The sequence below is a fragment of the Lontra canadensis genome, unplaced genomic scaffold (assembly GCF_010015895.1).
Source record: "Lontra canadensis isolate GAN:19392208 unplaced genomic scaffold, GSC_riverotter_1.0 scaffold55, whole genome shotgun sequence".
Taxonomy (NCBI): domain Eukaryota; kingdom Metazoa; phylum Chordata; class Mammalia; order Carnivora; family Mustelidae; genus Lontra; species Lontra canadensis.
In genome coordinates this window covers 1,039,466-1,059,741 of record NW_022631049.1, presented here as the reverse complement: position 1 = coordinate 1,059,741, position 20,276 = coordinate 1,039,466, and the positions used below count along the sequence as shown (strand labels likewise).

At 37.1% G+C, this 20,276-nt stretch overlaps 1 protein-coding gene across 8 annotated transcripts in view; it reads left to right on the top strand.

Annotated features, from left to right (window-relative positions):
• Positions 1 to 20,276, top strand: part of RAD51B (RAD51 paralog B) — a 675,478-nt gene that overhangs the window by 22,422 nt on the left and 632,780 nt on the right. For all 8 annotated transcript variants that reach the window (XM_032875118.1, XM_032875115.1, XM_032875120.1 and 5 more), the window contains exons 5-7: positions 5,591 to 5,727; positions 16,058 to 16,177; positions 17,434 to 17,617. In XM_032875118.1, the coding sequence (XP_032731009.1) occupies positions 5,591 to 5,727; positions 16,058 to 16,177; positions 17,434 to 17,617 (441 nt within the window). The remainder of the gene's footprint in view (positions 1 to 5,590; positions 5,728 to 16,057; positions 16,178 to 17,433; positions 17,618 to 20,276) is intronic.

Sequence of the window (20,276 nt, the reverse complement as noted above, 5' to 3'; positions counted from 1 at the left end):
TGGATCATTGCTCCTAATTCTTCGCTCACTTCCTGGTTTAGAAATAAATGTCTTTCTCCATAAAGATTTCATAGAATCTTTTATATAGCACATGTTATATGATTGTTAAATGGATGATGATGTCCCTTGATACTGTTTGAGGTTTTTTTTAACTGTGAAGCTTGGGGTACTTTTCATTTCCATGTCCTCCTGTGTTTTTCTGCTCAGTTCCCCTCCCTTCTTTTTTGTCCCTTCCCATGTACTTGAAAGATAGCAGCTGTTAATATGAAATGAAAAGGAGTAGTGGAGAAAATCCAAGATACAAAATCTTCCATATGTTTATGTAAAGTAATTTAAGATCAAGGTTTTTTTCACAAGGCAAAGTACTACCTGGCCTTTCCGAGATTGAGATTTTGTTTGTTGTTTGTTTTAGGATTTTGAGAGTTAGTTATTTTTCAAATGAATTCTGTAGATTGAAGGCCTAGTCATGTTTCTACATGATTGTAGAGCAAATGGAGACAAAAGATGGGTGAGGGGCATCATTTAAAAAAATGATATGAAGTTTCCAAAGCTCTTTTCTCAGATCAGAACCAGGCAGTCCTTAAATTTTCTCACGTGAAGTATTGGTTTGGCAGATGGCCCATCCTGTTGCCCCCATCTTCAGTGAGAGGAGAGTTAACTTGGTTTTAGGTCCTATCAGGTCCAGGTTTCGCATTCATCTCAACCATTCAGTCTCTCTAAAGATTAGAATGACTAGGCTTCATTTTTACTTCAGTACAACTAGACTTTCTTTGCTTAGGAATAATTCTCTTTCTCCTTTAAACTAATTATTAATATTTGCTTTCCTGTTGATATTTGAGTGATCCTCACCACTGGTTATTTTCTTTCAGTTCTTTTATTTCTCAGGCAGGGTTGAAGCCCAGAATCTAAACTATATGAAGCTAATTGTATTTTACTGGTGTTTTCTGTGTGTAAATGTTGTATTCACTCTAGAGTTTCCAAGAAACAACTACCTGAGACTATTCTGGTTTGGCATGTTCTCTCTTTCTAACCAACATTGGAGCTGAACCTGGGAACTGAACACAACTTGAAACTTTGTGGTTTGGCTTGGGAGAATTCAGAGCTAAACTATCTGAAGCTAAAAATTATTAATGTTGAAATGTTTTAACCCACTAAGTAAACCTGAAAAAATAATGAAATTTAACTCCAGTCAGCCCATCAGAATTGCATGCAGCATAAATTTTTTTGAGTCTAGAAAGAGAGTGAAAAATGTATGAAGATGATCTGAGATTGCTAAAGAATTAGAAATTAGTTATTTTAGCTTAAATTAATGTAATTATCCAACTTCAAATGCAAAGTCAAAACAAAACAAACAACCCCAGAAATCTTATAATGTTATTCACATAATGTTCTATTTTTCCCTAGACTATGCTGAATAGTATGTGAAAATAATGAAGTAGAAAAAATACTAGTTCTACTTGTTTAAGTTTTCAGATTTTTTTTACATGTTTTCTTTAAAGATGGAATAATGAGAATACCTTACATTTTCATGAGACTTAATATATTACTGAATGTGTTCATGTGTATCATTTTAATTAAAATAATGGCCTGTTTTACCTTTCCACTAAAAATCTCAAAGGATTTAAGGGGTTTAAGCTCATTAAATTTTAGAAAGTATATAAAACCTGGTGTGTAGGGGTGCCTGGGTGGCTCAGTGGGTCTCTCTCTGCCTATTTGTGATCTCTCTCTCTCTGTCAAATTAAAAAAAAAATCTAAAGTAAAGGTAATGTTTCCTGCTTCCATCAGGCTGTCTGCACAGCGGGGAGCCTGCTTCCTCCTCTCTCTCTGCCTATTTGTGATCTCTCTCTCTCTGTCAAATTAAAAAAAAAAAATCTAAAGTAAATCTAAAGTAAAGGTAATGTTTTAATAATGAGTGAGAAAGTCAGTGCCTTTTTGAAGACAGATTAAAATACAGAGTGTGTTTTTTAAAAAATTTTATTTATTTGACAGAGATCACAAATAGAGCAGCAGGCAGAGAGAGAGGAGGAAGCAGGCTCCCCGCTGAGCAGAGAGCCCGATTTGGGGCTTGATCCCAGGACCCTGGGATCATGACCTGAGCCGAAGGCAGAGGCTTCAACCCACTGAGCCACCCAGGCGCCCCCAGAGTGTTTTTAAGAATCATTGCTTGAAAATGTTTCTTTTACAATGTTATTTTTGTTGTCAAAGATAACTGTGTTTTGTGAAAACTTTGTTATCTGCATACTTAAAAAACCTGTAACAATATTTGCTATACTGTTGAAAAATCTTCCAAATAAAGAGTTTTTATTTTTAAAACAATTGTTAAAAATCTTAAAATGCAGTATCTTTTGATTATGTTGTAAGAACAATTGATTGGCATGAGGAAAGATGGAAATTTATTAGCCAAAGTTCAATAAAAACTTTTGCTAATTGATGGAAGTTATTGAAAAATGAAAATAGTAAGAATGAGTGATGTATTTTAAAAATTTCAGTTCTTACGTTTTTGCAGTTATCCCTTTCTCAACTAAACCGCCATTGCATGTAAATACTGAAATATTTGGAACCTAGGACCTGACATTTCAATCACTGAATGACAAATACTTAAATAATAATATAATTTCATTTGTTATTTTCATTATTATCATCATTGTTTCACTAAAAGTGTTAGGTTTTTATGAGAATGAAAAGATCTGGGGGCACTTGGGTAGTTCAGACAGTTAAGTGTTGGACTCTTGATTTTGGCTCAGGTCATGATCTCAGGGTAGTGGGATTGAGCCCTGCTTTGGACTCCCTGCTTGGTGGGGAATCTGCTTGAGAGTCTCTCTCTTCCTCTGCCCCTCCCCCTTGCCCCGACTCCGTCTCTCTCAAGTAAGTCTGTATTTAAAAAAAAAAAAAAAAAAAAAAAGACCTGGGGATGCCTGAGTGGCTCAGCCAGTTAAGTATCTGCTTTTGGCTCAGTCGAGATCTCCGGGTCTTGGCATCGAGCCCCATATCAGGCTCCTTGCTCAGCGGGGAATCTGCTTCTCCTTCTCCCTCTGCCTCTCCCCCTGCTCATGCTCTCTCTCTGTGTCTCTTTCTCTGTATGTCTTTCTCAAATGAATGAATAAAATCTTAAAAAAAATATGTACAACTAATAAGATATGAGGGGCACCTGGGTGGCTCAGTCAGTTAAGTGTTTGCCTTTGGCTCAGGTCATGATCTCGAGGTCCTGGGATGGAGCCTCAATGGGGCTCCCTGCTCAGCGGGGAGTCTGCTTCTCCCTCTCCCTCAGCCACTGTCCCCCCTTCACGTCCCCCACCCTGTTCATGTGTGCTTGTGTACATGCTGTCTCTCAAATAAATGAATAAAATCTTTAAGCAAAATAGGGGTGCCTGGGTGGCTCAGTTGTTAAACATCTGCCTTCAGCTTAAGTCATGATCCTGGGGTCCTGGGATCAAGCCCCGAATTGGGCTCCCTGCTCAGTGGGAAGCCTGCTTTTCTCTCTCCCACTCCCCCTGCTTGTGTTCTCTCTCTGTCAAATAAACAAATAAAAATAAAAATAAAAATAAACCTTTAAAAAAAAGGATATGAAACTATTTTAAATGCTTATTTTAAATGTTTTAATCCCTATTTTATATATGCTTTATATTGTATAGAATGTTTTAGTAAAATAGTATGTATATAATAAATATGTGTACATTGGAAGACCATAATAAATTTTGTTTGTTTTTGGTTGGTCAGACTATGTAATCAAAAAAGTTTGGAGACCCCTTTCCACTGATGACTCATGATCTGGCAAACTGTTATTGGTATCAACAATTTATTCTGAAAGTCTAAATCACTGTTTAGAGATTATAATAAATCAGCACATGGTTTCTAACTTGTGAGCTTTTGTTTTTTAATGTTGAGCCTTGATAAATGAAGGTTAGCTTTAGTTTAAATTTTTAGACTATGGTTCTCAAAAGTGTACAACAGCATAAACATCACCTGGGAATTTATTAGAAATGTGGATTCTCAGGCCACATCCCAGACCTAGTGAACCAGGGATGCCAGTTAATAAGCTTGCCAGGCAATTCCAGTGCTCACTTGTTTGAGAACCACTGGCACAAGTGATGTAGACTCATGGGTCATCCCTGCTTATTTCTCCCTACTTCATGATGTATTTAAGACAGTTTATTCAAATATTTATAGTCTGTCTAAGTCTTAGCTCAGACTTTTTCGTCTCTGAGATTTTTTTTCTCTCTTCCTTCCCTCTTGTTCTTTCCCTTCCTTTGTGAAAAATTGTGTTACAATTATTAGTGTTACTTTTACAAAAGGGATAGTGTTTCGGTTCTTAATATTTGGATGCGGCAGCCAGTGTGACAAATAGCATATGTTTAAAGGGGATATATATATATATATATATATTTTTTTTTTTTTAAAGACCATTTATTTATTTATTTGACAGAGAGAGAGAGTGAACGAGGGAACACAAGCAGGGGGAGCGGGAGAGGGAAGCAGGCTTCCCTCAGAGCAGGGAGCCCCATTTGGGGCTCCATCCCAGGACCCTGGGATCATGGCCTAAGCTGAAGTCAGATGCTTAATGACTGAGCCACCCAGGCACCCCTAAAGGGGATTTTTTTTTAACATTTTCAAATTAATTTTTTAAAAGATTTTATTTATTTATTTGACAGAGATCACAAATAGTCAGAAAGGCAGGCAGAGAAAGAGGGGGAAACAGGCTCCCTGCTGAGCAGAGAACCCGATGCAGGGCTCCATCCCAGGACCCTGAGATCATGACCTGAGTCGAAGGCAGATGCTTAACACATTGAGCCACCCAGGCGCCCCTCAAATTAATTTTTATTCATTACTTCTAGTTGTACTTGAGAATTTCCTATTTTTTTCTATCTCTATCCTCTTGATTTCCAAATTTTGTAATCTTAGAATAGCTTTCACCAACTAAAATTTCAAAACACACTTCAAAGTATGAATCACCTAGAGTCAACCATTGTTGAATTTTGTTACAGTTGCTTAATCTTTCTCTGTACACACACACACACACACACACACACACACTTTTTTTTGCTGAAGCATTTGAAAATAAATTGTATACATCAGTACTCTTCACTCCTAAATTCTTTACTGTTCACAATAAAGATCAAAGTAGCTTTTTAAGGGACTAGTACAAAATTGTTCTAAAAGGCCAACGCATAAGAAATGCTAAACCAATTATTAAAGCCTCTTAAATATTTTCAAGTTCCTTTTATAAATGTCTTAATGAGAAAAATACATAACTCCCAGTTCTAAATGTGTATATGCACCCTCTAGCGTCTCTTAACCAAAGCTTTTCATTTGAACTACAGAACACAGAGCATGATTTGAATGACTATTTTCTCATTTTTCCCCAAGATGGTATCTAGTATCAATTAGGACATATAGGGAAGGACTTAATTCCTTACAATGGATGTATTAGAATATTTAAGGAACATTCTAAGGAATGTTAAGATTTATTAAGGAACTCCAGGAACCCAGGTTAGTGGGACTGTGCAAGTGTCAAGTTCTTAAAAGGATTTTGCTTTGACTACTTGTGATATTTATGTAAGTAATTTTTTTTTTTTTTTTTTTTTTTTTTTAGATTACAGGCCCATCAGGTTGTGGTAAAACTCAGTTTTGTATAATGATGAGCATTTTGGCCACGTTACCCACCAACATGGGAGGATTAGAAGGAGCTGTTGTGTACGTCGACACAGAGTCAGCATTTAGTGCTGAAAGGTGGGAGATTTAATTCTTTTCCATTGTAATGTCCTTTTTTATAACTTATTTATAGCATATAACATTTTCAAACAGGTTAACATTTAACTTTTCTTTGTGAGAATGCAGAATATTAGATGCTATTTTAAATGAATTTTCCTTTTAAGATTAACACAGGAAGCAGTTTCTTTTTGTCTTTTCTATCCCTTTGTCATTGGCTTAAGTGAGATTCCTAGATAAGCTGTGTTTTGCAGAAAGTCAGGAAAAAAGAAGTTTAAGAAACAGAGGGAAGGATGTAAATAGAAATGGGGAAGAGGGATATTTAATTAAAAAAGGCAAAAGGTAAGGTGCTTTGTAAGTCATTTCTAGTTGAAATTAAATTTTAGTGAATGGAAAAGTTACACATTTCAAAATACATTTTGATTGAGAAGTATTTCACTTTAATCTTTGCAACAGTATGTTATTCAACATAAACACACTGATAGTAAGTGTATCTGTGCTTGGGAAGGAAAGATTTCCTTATTTGGAAGGGACCTTTAACATTCTATGGGAGGCATTTGGTTTTTTGGGTAATTCTGGACATCTGAAAATAAATTTGGTCCTCCTCCTCCCCTGCTCTGATTAACCTTCATGAGCAAGAGTACTTATAGGTCTGGAGACTGATTCAATTCTGTTCTTCTAGTCAAGGCGTAGTATATGTATAGTCCTTTGAGTCTGTCTTTAACTGTGTCATTATGAGTCACTTCTCTCTCTTATTTCTCTCTAAGGATACTAGTTAGATCAAAGTGTATTCCATGACCAGATAAGTTCCAAATAGATTATTTTGCCTGGAATTTATTTTCTTTGTTCTGTATTGCTTGTTATCTATTTTCAGTATATGCCATAAGTTTGTCAGCTTTGTGAGTTTGTGTTATATCTTTGTATCTTCAAAGCCAAATCTAGTGACTGGCACACATTAAGTGCGCAGAAAATGTTTGATAAATGAATGGACAGGCATTACTTTCAAATTGTGAAAACCAGACACCATTTCCTACTAAGAGGAATGAGGGTTTTTGGGGAAATGGCTGCTTCTAGCACTGGTGCAGGAAATTTTTAAGTTGAGTGTGAAACATATCAGATGACCAGGAAGTTATCAAAGACCACTTAGGACTCAGGAGTCAACCTGAACAGGTTCCCACTGGCCAAAGATGAGACACACTGACCACCAATAAGATAATAATGACAGTAGATTAAAACCTGTGAACTATGTTTAGATTCTTAAGTCTGTAATATAAAGAAATGAAAAGCAGCTAATTGGCAGTGTAGGAAAATTTAGAGAAGCAACTCATTAGTTTGAAAATGAGTTGAGAAAAATTTCTTTTTCTATATGAACTATGTTACTGAGTAACAAATAGGTCTTTTTACAGGAGTATTCCAGCAATAATAAATGAAGAAGGACTGATAGAATATCATCAAATTAAAAACCCCAGCAATCTAATGGACCTAGGCATTGAATACTGTGATATAATAAGAAATCCGTATTTTGTCTTTGTCCTGATTCTTGGCCAAAGAGCTTCTAAAACCTTTGGAATTTCCCAAGTTAATAGAGGTGCCAGGCGTATCATTTGTTATTCATAATCAGCACCTTTCAAACATACCTGAGCTTATGCTAATGTGATTATTTTTGGTGGGGCCCTGGAAAGCTTCAGATGGGAGCTGGTGGCCAATCATATGATTATAGAGTGGGAACTTTCAGCTTCACCCATTCCCCCCAACCTCTGAGGAAGGGAAAGAGGCTGGTAACTGGTTAATTGCCAATGGCCAGTGCTTTAATCAATAATGCCTATGTAATGGGATCTCTACAAAAATTTCCAAATGATAGGGTTTGGAGAGTTTCTGGGTTGGTGAACACAAGGTGCTGGGAAGGTGGTGTGCCATGGAACCCTCCCCAGTCTTTTCTTGAGTTGTATCTTTTATTCTTGTAATAATTTGGTAATAGTAAGTAAAATGCCTTCCTGAGTTCTTGGCACCATTCTAGCAAAATTATTGAACTTGAGGAGGGGTGTGTGGGAACTCCTGTTTTGTAGTTGCTCAGTGGGTCAGAAGTAGTAGTAGTATTAATAGTCCCAGAGTTCTAGGACTTGTGATTCAGGCCTTGACGTGGGGGGGTGGGCAGTCTTGTGGGTCTGAGCCCTTAACCTGTGGAGTCTGAGCTAACGCCTGATAGTTAAGTGTCTGATACCCAGTTGGTGTCGATAGGGAATTAAAAAATTGCTCGGTTATGGAAAACCCAAATATTTGATGTTAGAAGTATCATGAGTGAAAATAGCTCATAAACATAAAGGCTTAACATCACAAAAAGAAAACTAGTCATTGTGGTACCTCCTCATGGAAGACTAGTCAAGCCTGAGTGTAATCAAGCTTTCAGATCCAACTACTAGTTTACAACATACATAGAGAAGAGAGAAGTTTACAACATATATAGTTACAACATATATAGAGTATTGTTAAACAATACCAGAGAGATGCAGTAAACAAAATACGAACTGTGGCAAATGACAACAAATAATTCTTGAAGTTAGAGTTGGAGAAGGAACCTTTGGATTAAAAGGGATTTGAAAGGTATATTGCTCTCATCACATTGTATACCTTAAACCTACACAATGTTATATGTCAGTTATATCTCAATAAAGCTGAGGAAAAAAGACGTATTGGTCAGTTCCAATGTGATGAACTTATTTGGATCTTAAATAAATGGTAAAAAAGAACGTAAGCATAAGTATATGAGACCACTGGAAATCTGAACACTGAAATACCTTTGATGCTAACACTGATAATTAAGACATTGGTTCACTCAGGTTGTCCAAATGAAATGTACTGTTTAAAATGCCAGTGACTAACCTTCAACAAGCTGAAGGAAAGTTGGAAATGAGGTAAAATTTTAGTCCCTTTATTGGAATTATATTTCTTCCTTTTTTTCTTTTTTTAAGATTTTATTTTTGAGTAATCTCTACATCCAGTGTGGGGCTCAAACTCAAAACCCCAAGATCTAGGGTTGGTTGCTCTACTGACTGAGGTAGCCAGGTGCCCCTGGAATTATGTTTCATAATTTACAGGGAACCTTAGTGAAGGTCATTGGAGGATAGGGGTTGAAATTCACATTGTTTTTACTTTTCTAGTCTGTTCTGCACAGGCTGGAAGAGTATGGTCATCTGGCTGCCACATGGATTGCATTCTGAGGTGTGGTGATAGGGTCAGGTGGAATCAAAAGTACCAGTCCTCCTTCTGGAGTAGCTTTTTCTCCTTCTGGAGAGTTTGTCATGGGAGGTCAGAGACTGGAGATGGCTCTATACTGCCTGGTCCTATTTCATTTGTGCTATTACAGCTTGACCGCTGTTTAGATTTATTGAGGGAAGGTTAGTTAATCAGTTAGGAAAGCTTTCTGCTGCAATACCCACAGAGCAGTGAGTAGGTGGTTGCGGGCACTGATCAGGTCGAGCAGTGATGACAGGGAGACCTAGTAGGGCTGGGGCATTCCCAGTCAGTGGGAAGGGAAATGCCAGCTATCTGTTTTATCAGGAAAATATGGTTTTCGGAATAGCTATCTCCTTCCCTCTGTTGATTTCCTTCTCATCCTCTGGAATTATCATGCAGATTTCTCACTGAGACACCCCTATATGTAAGGGAGGGTGGGGAAAGGAGGGGGAAAAGATTGTTATAATAAGCATGATAAGTTTCCTGGGGCTGGTTAACATGGCTGCCTGAGTAAAATTGGGGTTCTCATAGTAAAGAAGAAGTGGGAATAGATATTGGTAGGTAATTAGTGTGTCTGTCACCACCGGGATCATATCTGGACTTAGAGAAGAGGTAACAGCATGGAAAATGAGACTCAAAGAAGAACATGTTTTAGCTTTTTGTATGCCTCTGTATGTAGCAGTGTCTTCATTTTGTGCATACAAGCAAGCTATCTTATCAGTACAAATGAAAACGTGAGTTGAAGGATTATTCTGAGGAAGGTTAAAGGATTTGTGTAAAGGGGCGCCTGAGTGGCTCAATCGGTTGGTTAAGTGTCCAGCCCTTGATTTTGGCTCAGGTCATGATCTCAGGGTCATGAGATTGAGATGCACATCGAGCTCCATGCTGGGCATGGAGCCTGCTTAAGATTATCTCTCTCTCCCTATAACCTTCCCTGTCCCCCATCCCTCTCCCTCTTGCTCTTAAGAAAAGAAAACAAAACAAAAAACTCAATTTGCGGGTTGCCTGGGTGGCTCAGAGGGTTAAAGCCACTGCTTTCGGCTCAGGTCATGATCCCAGGGTCCTGGGATCAAGCCCCCCATCGGGCTCTCTGCTCAGCAGGAGGCCTGCTTCTCTTCCTCTCTCTCTGCCTGCCTCTCTGCCTACTTGTGATCTCTGTCAAATAAATAAATAAAATCTTTTAAAAAAACCCCCTCAATTTGCTTATAGAGAATTTAGGGTAAGTGATAAAAAGTGGAAACTAATTGTAATTTTTAATTTTAATAATAAATTGCAAGTTACCTTTTGTTATCAAGAAGGAGGGGAAAAAAACAAAGGAGGAGTAAATAAAACTGTGTAAGTTTAAAATGCATTAAAAGAAAAAGAGAACCTTGCAGTTGATGTATTTAAAAAAACATTTTGGAAAGATTAGTTATATATATATACTTTATATATATGAAATTCTATATTTATTTATATATAAAGTTATTTATATATTTATTTATATATATTTTAGTTATATATATACACTTTAAAAGCATATATATATATGCTTTTAAAGATTATTTATTTTAGATAGAGTGGTATAGAGAGATCATGTGCATGCACAGTGGGGAAGGGCAGAAGGAGAGGGAGAGAGAGTCCAAAGCAGACTCGGCTCCAGAGCCTGTCTTGGTGGGGCTCAATTTCATGACCCTGAGATCATGACCCAAGCCAGAAGATACTGAGCGTTGGTCACTCAACCAACTGTGCCACCAAGGCACCCCAATTAGTTTTGTTTTTTAAGGCAATACACTAGTGCATTTTTATATATCTTTGAGAAGATAATCTAAAATAGTATGTTAAGTATGCTTGTTCACCTTAGGCTAAAATTTTATCTCCAAACTAATTAATAATTGCATAATAGTAGAGTCTGGTACTAACCCTCAGGTATTCAAGGACTGCCTTGTGGAGAGGGGAATGTTAAGCAAGAAGAGTTCTGGGTCTGCCTTTCTGATTGATTCAGAAGAGTCTGTATTTATTTGTTTAACCTATTGGACTTATGCTTAAGATCTGATATGGTCTTAGACACTCTGTGCTTATATATACCTTGAGAATATGGGTAAAGAGATTAATCTAGTGACCTGTACAGAAATTTTGGTGACCATGAGAATTCTAGTATATGTGAGTTGAGGGACTACTGTCTTATCCCTGTTGGAGGTAATTAGGAAAAGATGGAACTAGAGTTAAGAATGAAGAAGGATGGTAAATAGTAATAGAGGTTTTCAAAATATAATTTTGGGAGAAAAAAATGGATAAAGGATGATAAAGCTGGGTCTTAGAACTGCAAGTGGGTATGTGTGTGAGGCAAACTGAGGGACTGAAACAAGAGATGGGGCCCTGGACTCTGGCAGGTGGGGGCCTGGGGAGGTGGGTTATAGGATTGGGAATTTAGGAGGTAGAAGTGGACAGTCCTGAGTTGTCATGAAATCAGAAAAGCTCTGAAAACTAGGAAGAAATACATAGTTCAACAGGGGAGGAAGACATTAAATAATCACAAACATGTAAAATTGTAGCTATTAGAGCTCCGTGTACAAAGGAGAGGTGTATGTTGTATTTTTCTGTGTGGAAACAGTGGCCAAGCTTAGATCTAGGAGCTGCCTATCACCTTGCAAGGTGCCAGGTACCCCACAGCCAGTGCCCTCCAAACCCTCGCCAACTGTTTATAAGGTGTCAGTCTTTCTGAATCAGTGTATCAGAAGGGAGGCATGTAGTGTTAGTGGCTAGCCATGACTTTGGGTCATTAGGAAGGTAATTGCCAGTGTGGTCTTAGGACCATTTACCCATTTGCTTGTTGGCATGAATCCAGGATCTTTGACGTGGGGGCAAACAATAGAGAGAGAGAGAGAGAGAGAGATGTTTTTTTAAGATGGTTTCATGAGTCTGGGTAGGTTTCACCTTAGTCTAATTTTAGCTGCCTTAACATTTGTGAATCTAGGTGATTTAGTGGGAAGATCTTGAAGAGGTTCTAAGAAATAGAATTCATAAGTACTTTAAAAAAAACTTTGTAATTATCTGGAATCTGTAAAGGACTAATAGATTCACATTGTTATATTTATATCACACTGTTGAACAAATACATACTGAATTAATGAACAGGAAAATATTACATATGTATAAGAAGCTTTGAGAAACCATAAACTTCTATTTCAGCACATTTATGATGCTATATTTCAACTAGAATTTTGGAAAACTTTTTTTTTTTTTACATTAAGCATGTGTTTTATTTCAAGTTGTCATGTGGTCGCTAATGTAAAGCATTTAAATTTCCTTTTATACAAGAGCTGTGAAGTAACAGGGGGAACTAATAACAAAAACCTGGAACGAATCCAGTCTTCTCCACTTCAATGAATGGTAATTCCATTCCTCCAGATGCTCATCCAATTAGCCAAGAAATTCCTTCAGCTTTTGAACTGTACATTAAGTTCAGGTCTTTCTAATCAGCTGAGCTCTTCCCCAGGTCAAGTCACTATCATCTTTCTTATCTAGATTACTGTACTAGCTGGTCTTGTTTTCACCTGTGCCCCATGTACAGCCCCTTTTCCATCTGATAGAGTGATTCTGGAAAGAAAAAAAAAAGTCAGATTGTGTCAGTTCTGCTTCCAGGTTTCTTAGTTTACTAAATAATACCTAAACAAAATACCACAGTCCTAAGGATCTTACATGATCCTGGCCCCTGGCTAGCACTCTGACGTTATTTCCTTTTTAATTAATTAATTTTTTAGAAATATTTTTATTTATTTATTTGAGAGAGAGCTAGAAGAAGCACAAGCAGTGGGGAGGGGCAATGCAGAGGGAGAAGCAGGCTCCCAGCTGAGCAGGGAGCCCTATGTGGGACTCGATCCCGGGACCCTGGCAGAGGCTTAACCCACTGAGCCACCTAGGCATCCTGACTTTATTTCCTTTTATTCTCCTTCTTGTTTCCTATGTTCCAGCTATATTAGCCTCCTTGTTTGTTATTCCTTGATCACCTCAGGCGCTTCTTATATAAAATTCTCTTTTCCTATTGTCTCTTCCACTGGATATCAAATATTTCATTTTCTCATCTCTTTTAAACCATTGCTCAAATTCACCTCACTGAAGAGGCTTTCCCAGACCACCTTACATAAAATAGCACTTGCTTCCATCTTTCACAATCTATTTCCTCATTCTGGTTCATTTTTCTTTAGAGCACTTAGTACCTGATGTATAAAATATATTTGTTTGTCTCTCTCAGTAGACTGTAAGTTCCATGAGGGAAGTTTTTTTTTGTTGTTGTTGTTGTTCTTGTCCTTTGTCACATCCTTAGCACCTAGAGTGGTGCCTGGCATATATTAGGTCCTCGATAAATATGTATTTGAAAAAATATTTATTTGAGAGAGAGAGTTAGTGAGGGGGGAGGGAGAGAGAAGCTGAAGTAGACTCCACATTGAGCACAGAGCCTGATGTGGGGCTTGATCCCACAACTGGGAGATCATAACCAAGAGTCGGATGCCTAACCAACTGACCCACCCAGGCGTCCCTCAATAAATATGTTTTGAATGAATAAATCTTAAGTGCATTCTTGAAAAGAATACTTTTTATGAAAAAGTTGTCCACTAGATGGCATTGCTTTCAAACTTTATGTAAAAGTAAGGATCTCCTCTGTTGTTACTCTAGCCAGGAAAGATCTTTGTGATGAAGATTGTCACAAGAAATTGCTACACTGGGACGCCTGGGTGGCTCAGTTGGTTAAGCGGCTGCCTTCGGCTCAGGTCGTGATCCCAGCGTCCTGGGATCGAGTCCCACATCGGGCTCCCTGCTCAGCAGGGAGCCTGCTTCTCCCTCTGCCTCTGCCTGCCACTCTGTCTGCCTGTGCTCTCTCTCTCTGACAAATAAATAAATAAAAATCTTTAAAAAAAAAAAAAAAAAAAAAAAAAAAAAAGAAATTGCTACACTTAGTGTGAGGCATATAGATACTACATGTGTATTTGGTTTATGATTTATATACATTTTTAGATGTTTTTTCTAAAACACAAAATACTTGGAGAAACTGATTATAGAAAGCATATTGGTATATAAATAACCATTTGATACAGTTATTTTGCCTGGCAACTGTGAATAAAGTCACTTTGTGTTCATACATTGACCACCTTCCTTCTGAGGGGACTTAATGGAATGAGAGAGCAGTAATAAGTTCCAGAGCTTTTTACCACTCAAGGCACCAGTGGAAATTCAGCCTAGTGTTGAAGGCTGAAAATTATTATTGTCTGTTATTTGTTCAGTTGTTGTTGCCAGTGAGTTAGGTACTCACTGATTGAGGTAAGTACTCAGTACCTAATCAACCGGGCATCCAGTTTTGAAAGACTTCCATGTTTCTGGCAGATGTTGCCACACCTATCTTATTAAAAATCAGTGGGTCCCAAGCATCAGAATTTTTAGCTGACTTCCCTGGCTCCAAACTCAGCAAATAGTTGCCCTAATCAAGAAATTTACGCATTTTCCTCCAATCCTTAAAATGTGCCTGTCCTGCCCCTGCCAGTGTCATCTCATTTTCTCCTGCTTTCATCGCTTACCTCATTTCCTCCGTTATTCCACCCTGTTCGTCTCTCTCTCATGCACTTGCTCTGAATGCTCACTTGATCCATTTTGTTCTCAGTCTTTACACATCTTTTGGTAATTTTTCCTTTTCCTGTTCAACCTATTGATGCCTCCCCCCCCAAATCGTTTAAAATATACTTTAAAAATATTATTGACCAGTTTTCTCTCTTTATTTTAGATTTTTCTTTTTCATTTCTGATTATAATATATGTGAGGAATTTATTTTGTTAATCTCTTTAGCGTTCTCAGCCTCTTCTTGGGACTCATTAACTATCTACAAATGAAAACACTGTTCTTTGTACTTTTGCGCCTGTATTTTTATTTATTTAAAAGATTTTATTTATTTATTTGACAGACAGAGATCACAAGTAGGCAGAGAGGCAGGCGGAGAGAGAGAGAGGAGGAAGCAGGCTCTCTGCTGAGCAGAGAGCCGGATGCGGGGCTTGATCCCAGGACCCTGGGGATCATGACCTGAGCCAAAGGCAGAGGCTTTAACCTACTGAGCCACCCAGGTGCCCTGTACTTTTGTGTCTTTAAATGGAACATAAAGTATAGGGTGATTTTTGTGTTTATAGTCCTTTCTCCCAGTCATCCTTGGATGGTTAAGAATCAGGCTGATAAAGTATCATTTTAAATAGGAGGCAGTTATACTCAAAGATTTACACTTTTTTATATTTTTAACCAGAAACATTTGAAGTTTCTAGTACTGAGCTCCATGTCTTAAGCTATTAATGGTGATACTTGCATGTGTTTGGCCTTGTCACTCTCTTGCACTTGGCCTGCCCCATGCATTACAGCTGGCTTTGAGTTCAGAATGTAGAAAATCCTTTTTTCTCCACTAAAGAAATATTAGACAACATTTATTTGTTTAGAAGATAATTCTCTGGGGAGGGGAGAGGTAACAGGTGGTGGAGGAGTAGGGACCTAAAGATCATCTAGTCCCAAGAATTCAGCTAGGGAGTTATCAAACCATTCTGAGCACCTACAAACTCAACAGGAGATTGAGGAAAAGAATAGCAGCAATTCTATGAATGGAAAATAATGTCCTGTTTACAAAGAAGTTATTACATAGCATTTATTTTGTATATATTACATTTTAATTTAGAAAGCATGTTTTTCTGTTCTGAGACATGGAGACTTAACTGATCTTTGATTGTTAGAATGACAGTATTATATATTTGTTCAAATATATTTCTTTCATTCATGATGAAATAACTTTCTTATTTACTAAACATATCTTATAGCTGCTAGTCAAATTATCATTTATTAAAAAACATATCTATTCCTAGAAAGATAACCCTCAGATACATTGTTGCTTACTTGACATTAAATGAGATCTGAAAGCCCTTGCTGGTCTCATGCTCTGGCTGCTGACCTTTTTTAGTGCTTATAAAGGAAGGTTTATTTTGCTTATACCTGCTCTATTTTTGTTCCAGTGTTATAGCTTATGAGTTTCCTAAGTAAAATTCATTAGAAGTTCAGCATTATGGCCTTAAATATCATTAGTTATTTTCACTTGTGTTATTTTTCTCCCATACAGACTGGTTGAGATAGCAGAATCTCGTTTTCCCAGATATTTTGACACTGAAGAAAAATTGCTTTTGACAAGCAGTAAGGTTCATCTTTATCGGGAACTCAGCTGTGATGAAGTTCTACAAAGGTATGCTGCTTTAGATTTTGGTATTTTAGTAATACTTTGAAGATTTATTTTTTGTTTTTATGTTTTCAGCTGAGTGAAAAAAGTTTCTACATATGTATTAGGGTTATGGGAAATAATTATTTCAGAGTTCTTTATTTGCTACAGCCTATTGGATGAAACATTTCTTTAAAAATGAAAACATACTGAATGAGTGAAATGTTTTAGATTTAATTATTTTTTAAAAAAGATTTTATTTATTTATTAGAGAGAGAATGAGAGAGAGAGAGAGAGAGCATGAGAAGGGGGAGGGTCAGAGGGAGAAGCAGACTCCCCACCAAGCAGGGAGCCTGATGCAGGACTCGATCCTGGGACTCCAGGATCATGACCTGAGCTGAAGGCAGTCGCTTAACCAACTGAGCCACCCAGGCGCCCCTAGATTGAATTATTTAAGGGGTGCATTATTATCTATTTTCCATTAACAGGTTACCCCCAAAATTCAGCAGCTTAAAACAACAAATATGTATTATCTCACGTAGTAGCAGAGGCTTAGGTGTCTGGGAGTGGTTTAGTTGAGTGTTTCTGGCTCGGGGTTGCAGAAAAGGTTGCAGTCAAGCTGTTGGCCAGGGCTGTGGTCATCTCAAGCTTCAAACGGGGCTGGAGAATCTTAGAGAATTCCAGGGTCACTTGTGTAGTTGGCTGGAGGGCCTCCCTTCCTTGCTGGCTGTTGGCCAGAGTCCTCTATTCTTCACCATGTGGGCCTCTGCATCAGGCTGTTAATAGCATGGCAACTTGTCTCCCTGAGACAGAGTGATCTGAGAAAGGGGGCAAGTGAGAGAGAGCCCAGGATGGCAGGTGTAGTCTTTTGTAACTTACTCTTAGAAGTGACATACCATCATTTTGTCATATACTGTTGGTTATATAGACCAACCCTGGTAAATGTGGGAGGGGACTGCACAAGGCTGTCAGCACAAGGTGGGAGTAAATGGGGACCATTTTGGAGTTGGGCTAGGAAAAGCAGTTTTATCCTAAAATTAGCAGTATCATAGTAGAACCAGAGAATGAAATTAAATGAAAACATTTTGGTGCATTTTCAAAAAGAGTGCTGTATGTATAGAAGGGCAGGACATAAGTTATGATTATTGAATACTAGCAATCATTACTGTAACTTAGGGAAGAACAGTTTGTTGTCATTGTTTTTAAGTTGGTTAATCTTTGTAATACCTGTTTTATATTATATCTTAAATTTATCTACTGTTTTGCAAATTCTGCTTTTATAGGATTGAATCTTTGGAAGAAGAAATTATTTCAAAGGGAGTTAAACTTGTAATTATTGACTCTGTTGCTTCTGTGGTAAGAAAAGAGTTTGATACACAACTTCAAGGCAACATGAGAGAAAGAAACAAGTTCTTGGCAAGAGAAGCATCCTCCTTGAAGTATTTGGCTGAGGAATTTTCAATCCCAGTAAGTTTTTTCTTTTTCTCTCTTTTCCCCTTGTTCTTTGTTTTCTTTTATGTTAAGTTCACTGACTTATAATATCAGCTAATATAAATAGAAGAAAATGTAAAACAGATGATGTGTTAAAGGTAGCATAGTCTAATTGCTATAGTAAACATAACCATCTTCTTAAATTCATTCATCTGTTGAGATTATTCTTTTTCACAGTTGGAGTCTGAAGCAGAATTAAATGTTGTTTGTAAAAGTTCCTGTATAGTCAGTCCTTTTCTCCATCTTGTTGATTCTCTGTGTACGTTTTGAATTACTTTTGTCACATCGAGGTAAATATTAACTATTAAAACTACATGAAATTGCCTAGGTCTATTTCTGTAGTTTCTTTTATGGCAGTATTTCTCAGTTTTATAAATATTTTAGGTTTAGATATTATGCTATTATGGTCGGTACTGTCTTGTACTCTGTAGGATTTGGTTTGCTCCAAATGGCCAGAGGTTGACTATCACATGTTATATTGGGAGTGATAGTAATGAAAGTGTCAGTAAGGGGATCTTGGATGATGACTGTTGACCCCACTTTCCATAGTGGGGACTGTGATGAGTAAATCTGAAGATGCAGGTATCTTGCAAATGTTTGCGGTAGGTAAGCTACAAGGTTTAAGTGCAGACTGATGGCTTTCCCAGTAGCAGTGCATAGGAGAGTTCTGCTTATTCTGCAGGCTCAACAGCATTTTGTATTGTCAGGCTTTTCAATTTCAGCCAGACATCATCTCAACAGAAGGTAAGAAAATTCCTTAAACTGAGATAAGATTTAATTATGATTTTATAATTTTTAGATTCGTGTTTTGGAAAATTAAAAGATTGGATCTTTGTAATGTGTACCAAGATGGTAAATTACCACACAGCCTTTGTGATTTATAAGCCCAAGCAAGAAGTCAAGGAAGAAAATGTGGCATATAAAAAGTTCTACATTTCTTAATGGCTTTTTAATTCATATTTTGGATTATATGATGTAATTCCTGGTGAAGTCAAGGGTTGTAAAGTTTATCCCAGATGACGCTCATCTTTTAAATTTTATTGTAGTTGGTTAAAATGATAAATCCAAATCCATGTTTTCCCTGGCCAAGGGAATTTGAAAAATATTTTGTAGGGTTACTTGATTGTTTGGAAAAGTTAAGTATGTATACTTATTTTATTAATTCATGCTGGTTGTTGACTTAATCCTATGTAAAATGTAAAAATTCATTTTTTTAAAAGTTGTATTTGTTTGCTTTTAAATAGTAGTTGTAGGCTAATATTTTTCAGTTTTTTTCTGAGGTAATTTATTTTCCTAAGTGAGAAAAGGGCTCTGCTTTTCTTCATTTTTATTAGTGCCCTCTGAAAGAATAGGTACTTATTTCCATATCTCTCTGTCTTTGCCTTTGTTTTTCTCTTTAGAGATAAAAGTGCAGATGTAATATGCACTTCGTAACACAAGATGGTAGTGGTTTTTGTGAAAAGTTAATATTAGTTTTAGAAGGATTTTGAAAAATAATTCCTTTGGGAAGTGTGGGAATTTTTGTAGCCTAATTACCACATTTAAATGAAAAATCATGAACTTTTAAGTTTTTAAGCTGTGCTTTGAATAGGTGACTAGACATGAACTAACTAGCTGAAAACAATATGTCGCTATGTAATTTATTCTCCCTTTCAAAATCGCAGACCATGTGCCTCTTTATAGTTCCTCAAACATTCCAACAAACATTCCTGCTTCAAAAAGTGTTATTTCTCCATCTGAAATATTTCCCCTCTAAATATCCATATGATTTCTTCTTTCCTGTCATCTTATTAATGAGGACTTTCCTGACCATGTAAGTATTAACCACATTTCCTGCCTTCCCATCTCCCTGTATGCTTTGTTTCTTCATTGCACTTTCACCCTCTAGCATGTTATATATTTATGTTGATTGTGTATGTGTCTCCTCCACCCCACAGAGTGGTCACAAGGACTGTCTACTTTCTTCACTACTTTATTCTCAGCAGCAGAAATAGTGCTTAACACAGAGTAGGTACTCAGTAAATATTTTCAAATGTATGAATTGCAGATACTGCTTTTTTCCTTTGACTTGAGTTAGTCTTCTATATATTGGCACTGTACTCAAGTTTTTAATATTTGCTTTTAGCTTTATTTTGATCCTATCTTTAATATTGTTTATTATTTCTGATAGTAATAAAATACAGTATTAGGTAGCAGAATGTCTTATCATATAGGAGCTATACTCAGATTACACTGGCATCTTATAGGAAGAAAAATAATTCTTAAGATTCTTAAGCTTGGGAACGTCTTTAGAGATCTATATAGTGTAAGAAAACCAGGAAGTAGACAAGATTCTACTTCAGTTTAGTAGAACTATGGTAGATGAATGTCTGATGGCCTCTGAGGAGTAGGCAGGAAGCCAAGCATTCTAGTCTGCCCTCTGGCTGTGAATCTGAGATGGTGGACTGGGCCAGGACCATGCCTGGGAATTTGACACTCTGGATATCATTTCATTCAAATAAGACTAAAGAGTAAAATCACCTTAGGTGATGGGATGAGTACTTAATTGAATTTTAAAATTTCTTTTCAGTGAACATGCAATACTTTTAGTAATGGGGAAAAGCTTAAAAGTGTAATCTATATTAAATTTGAATGC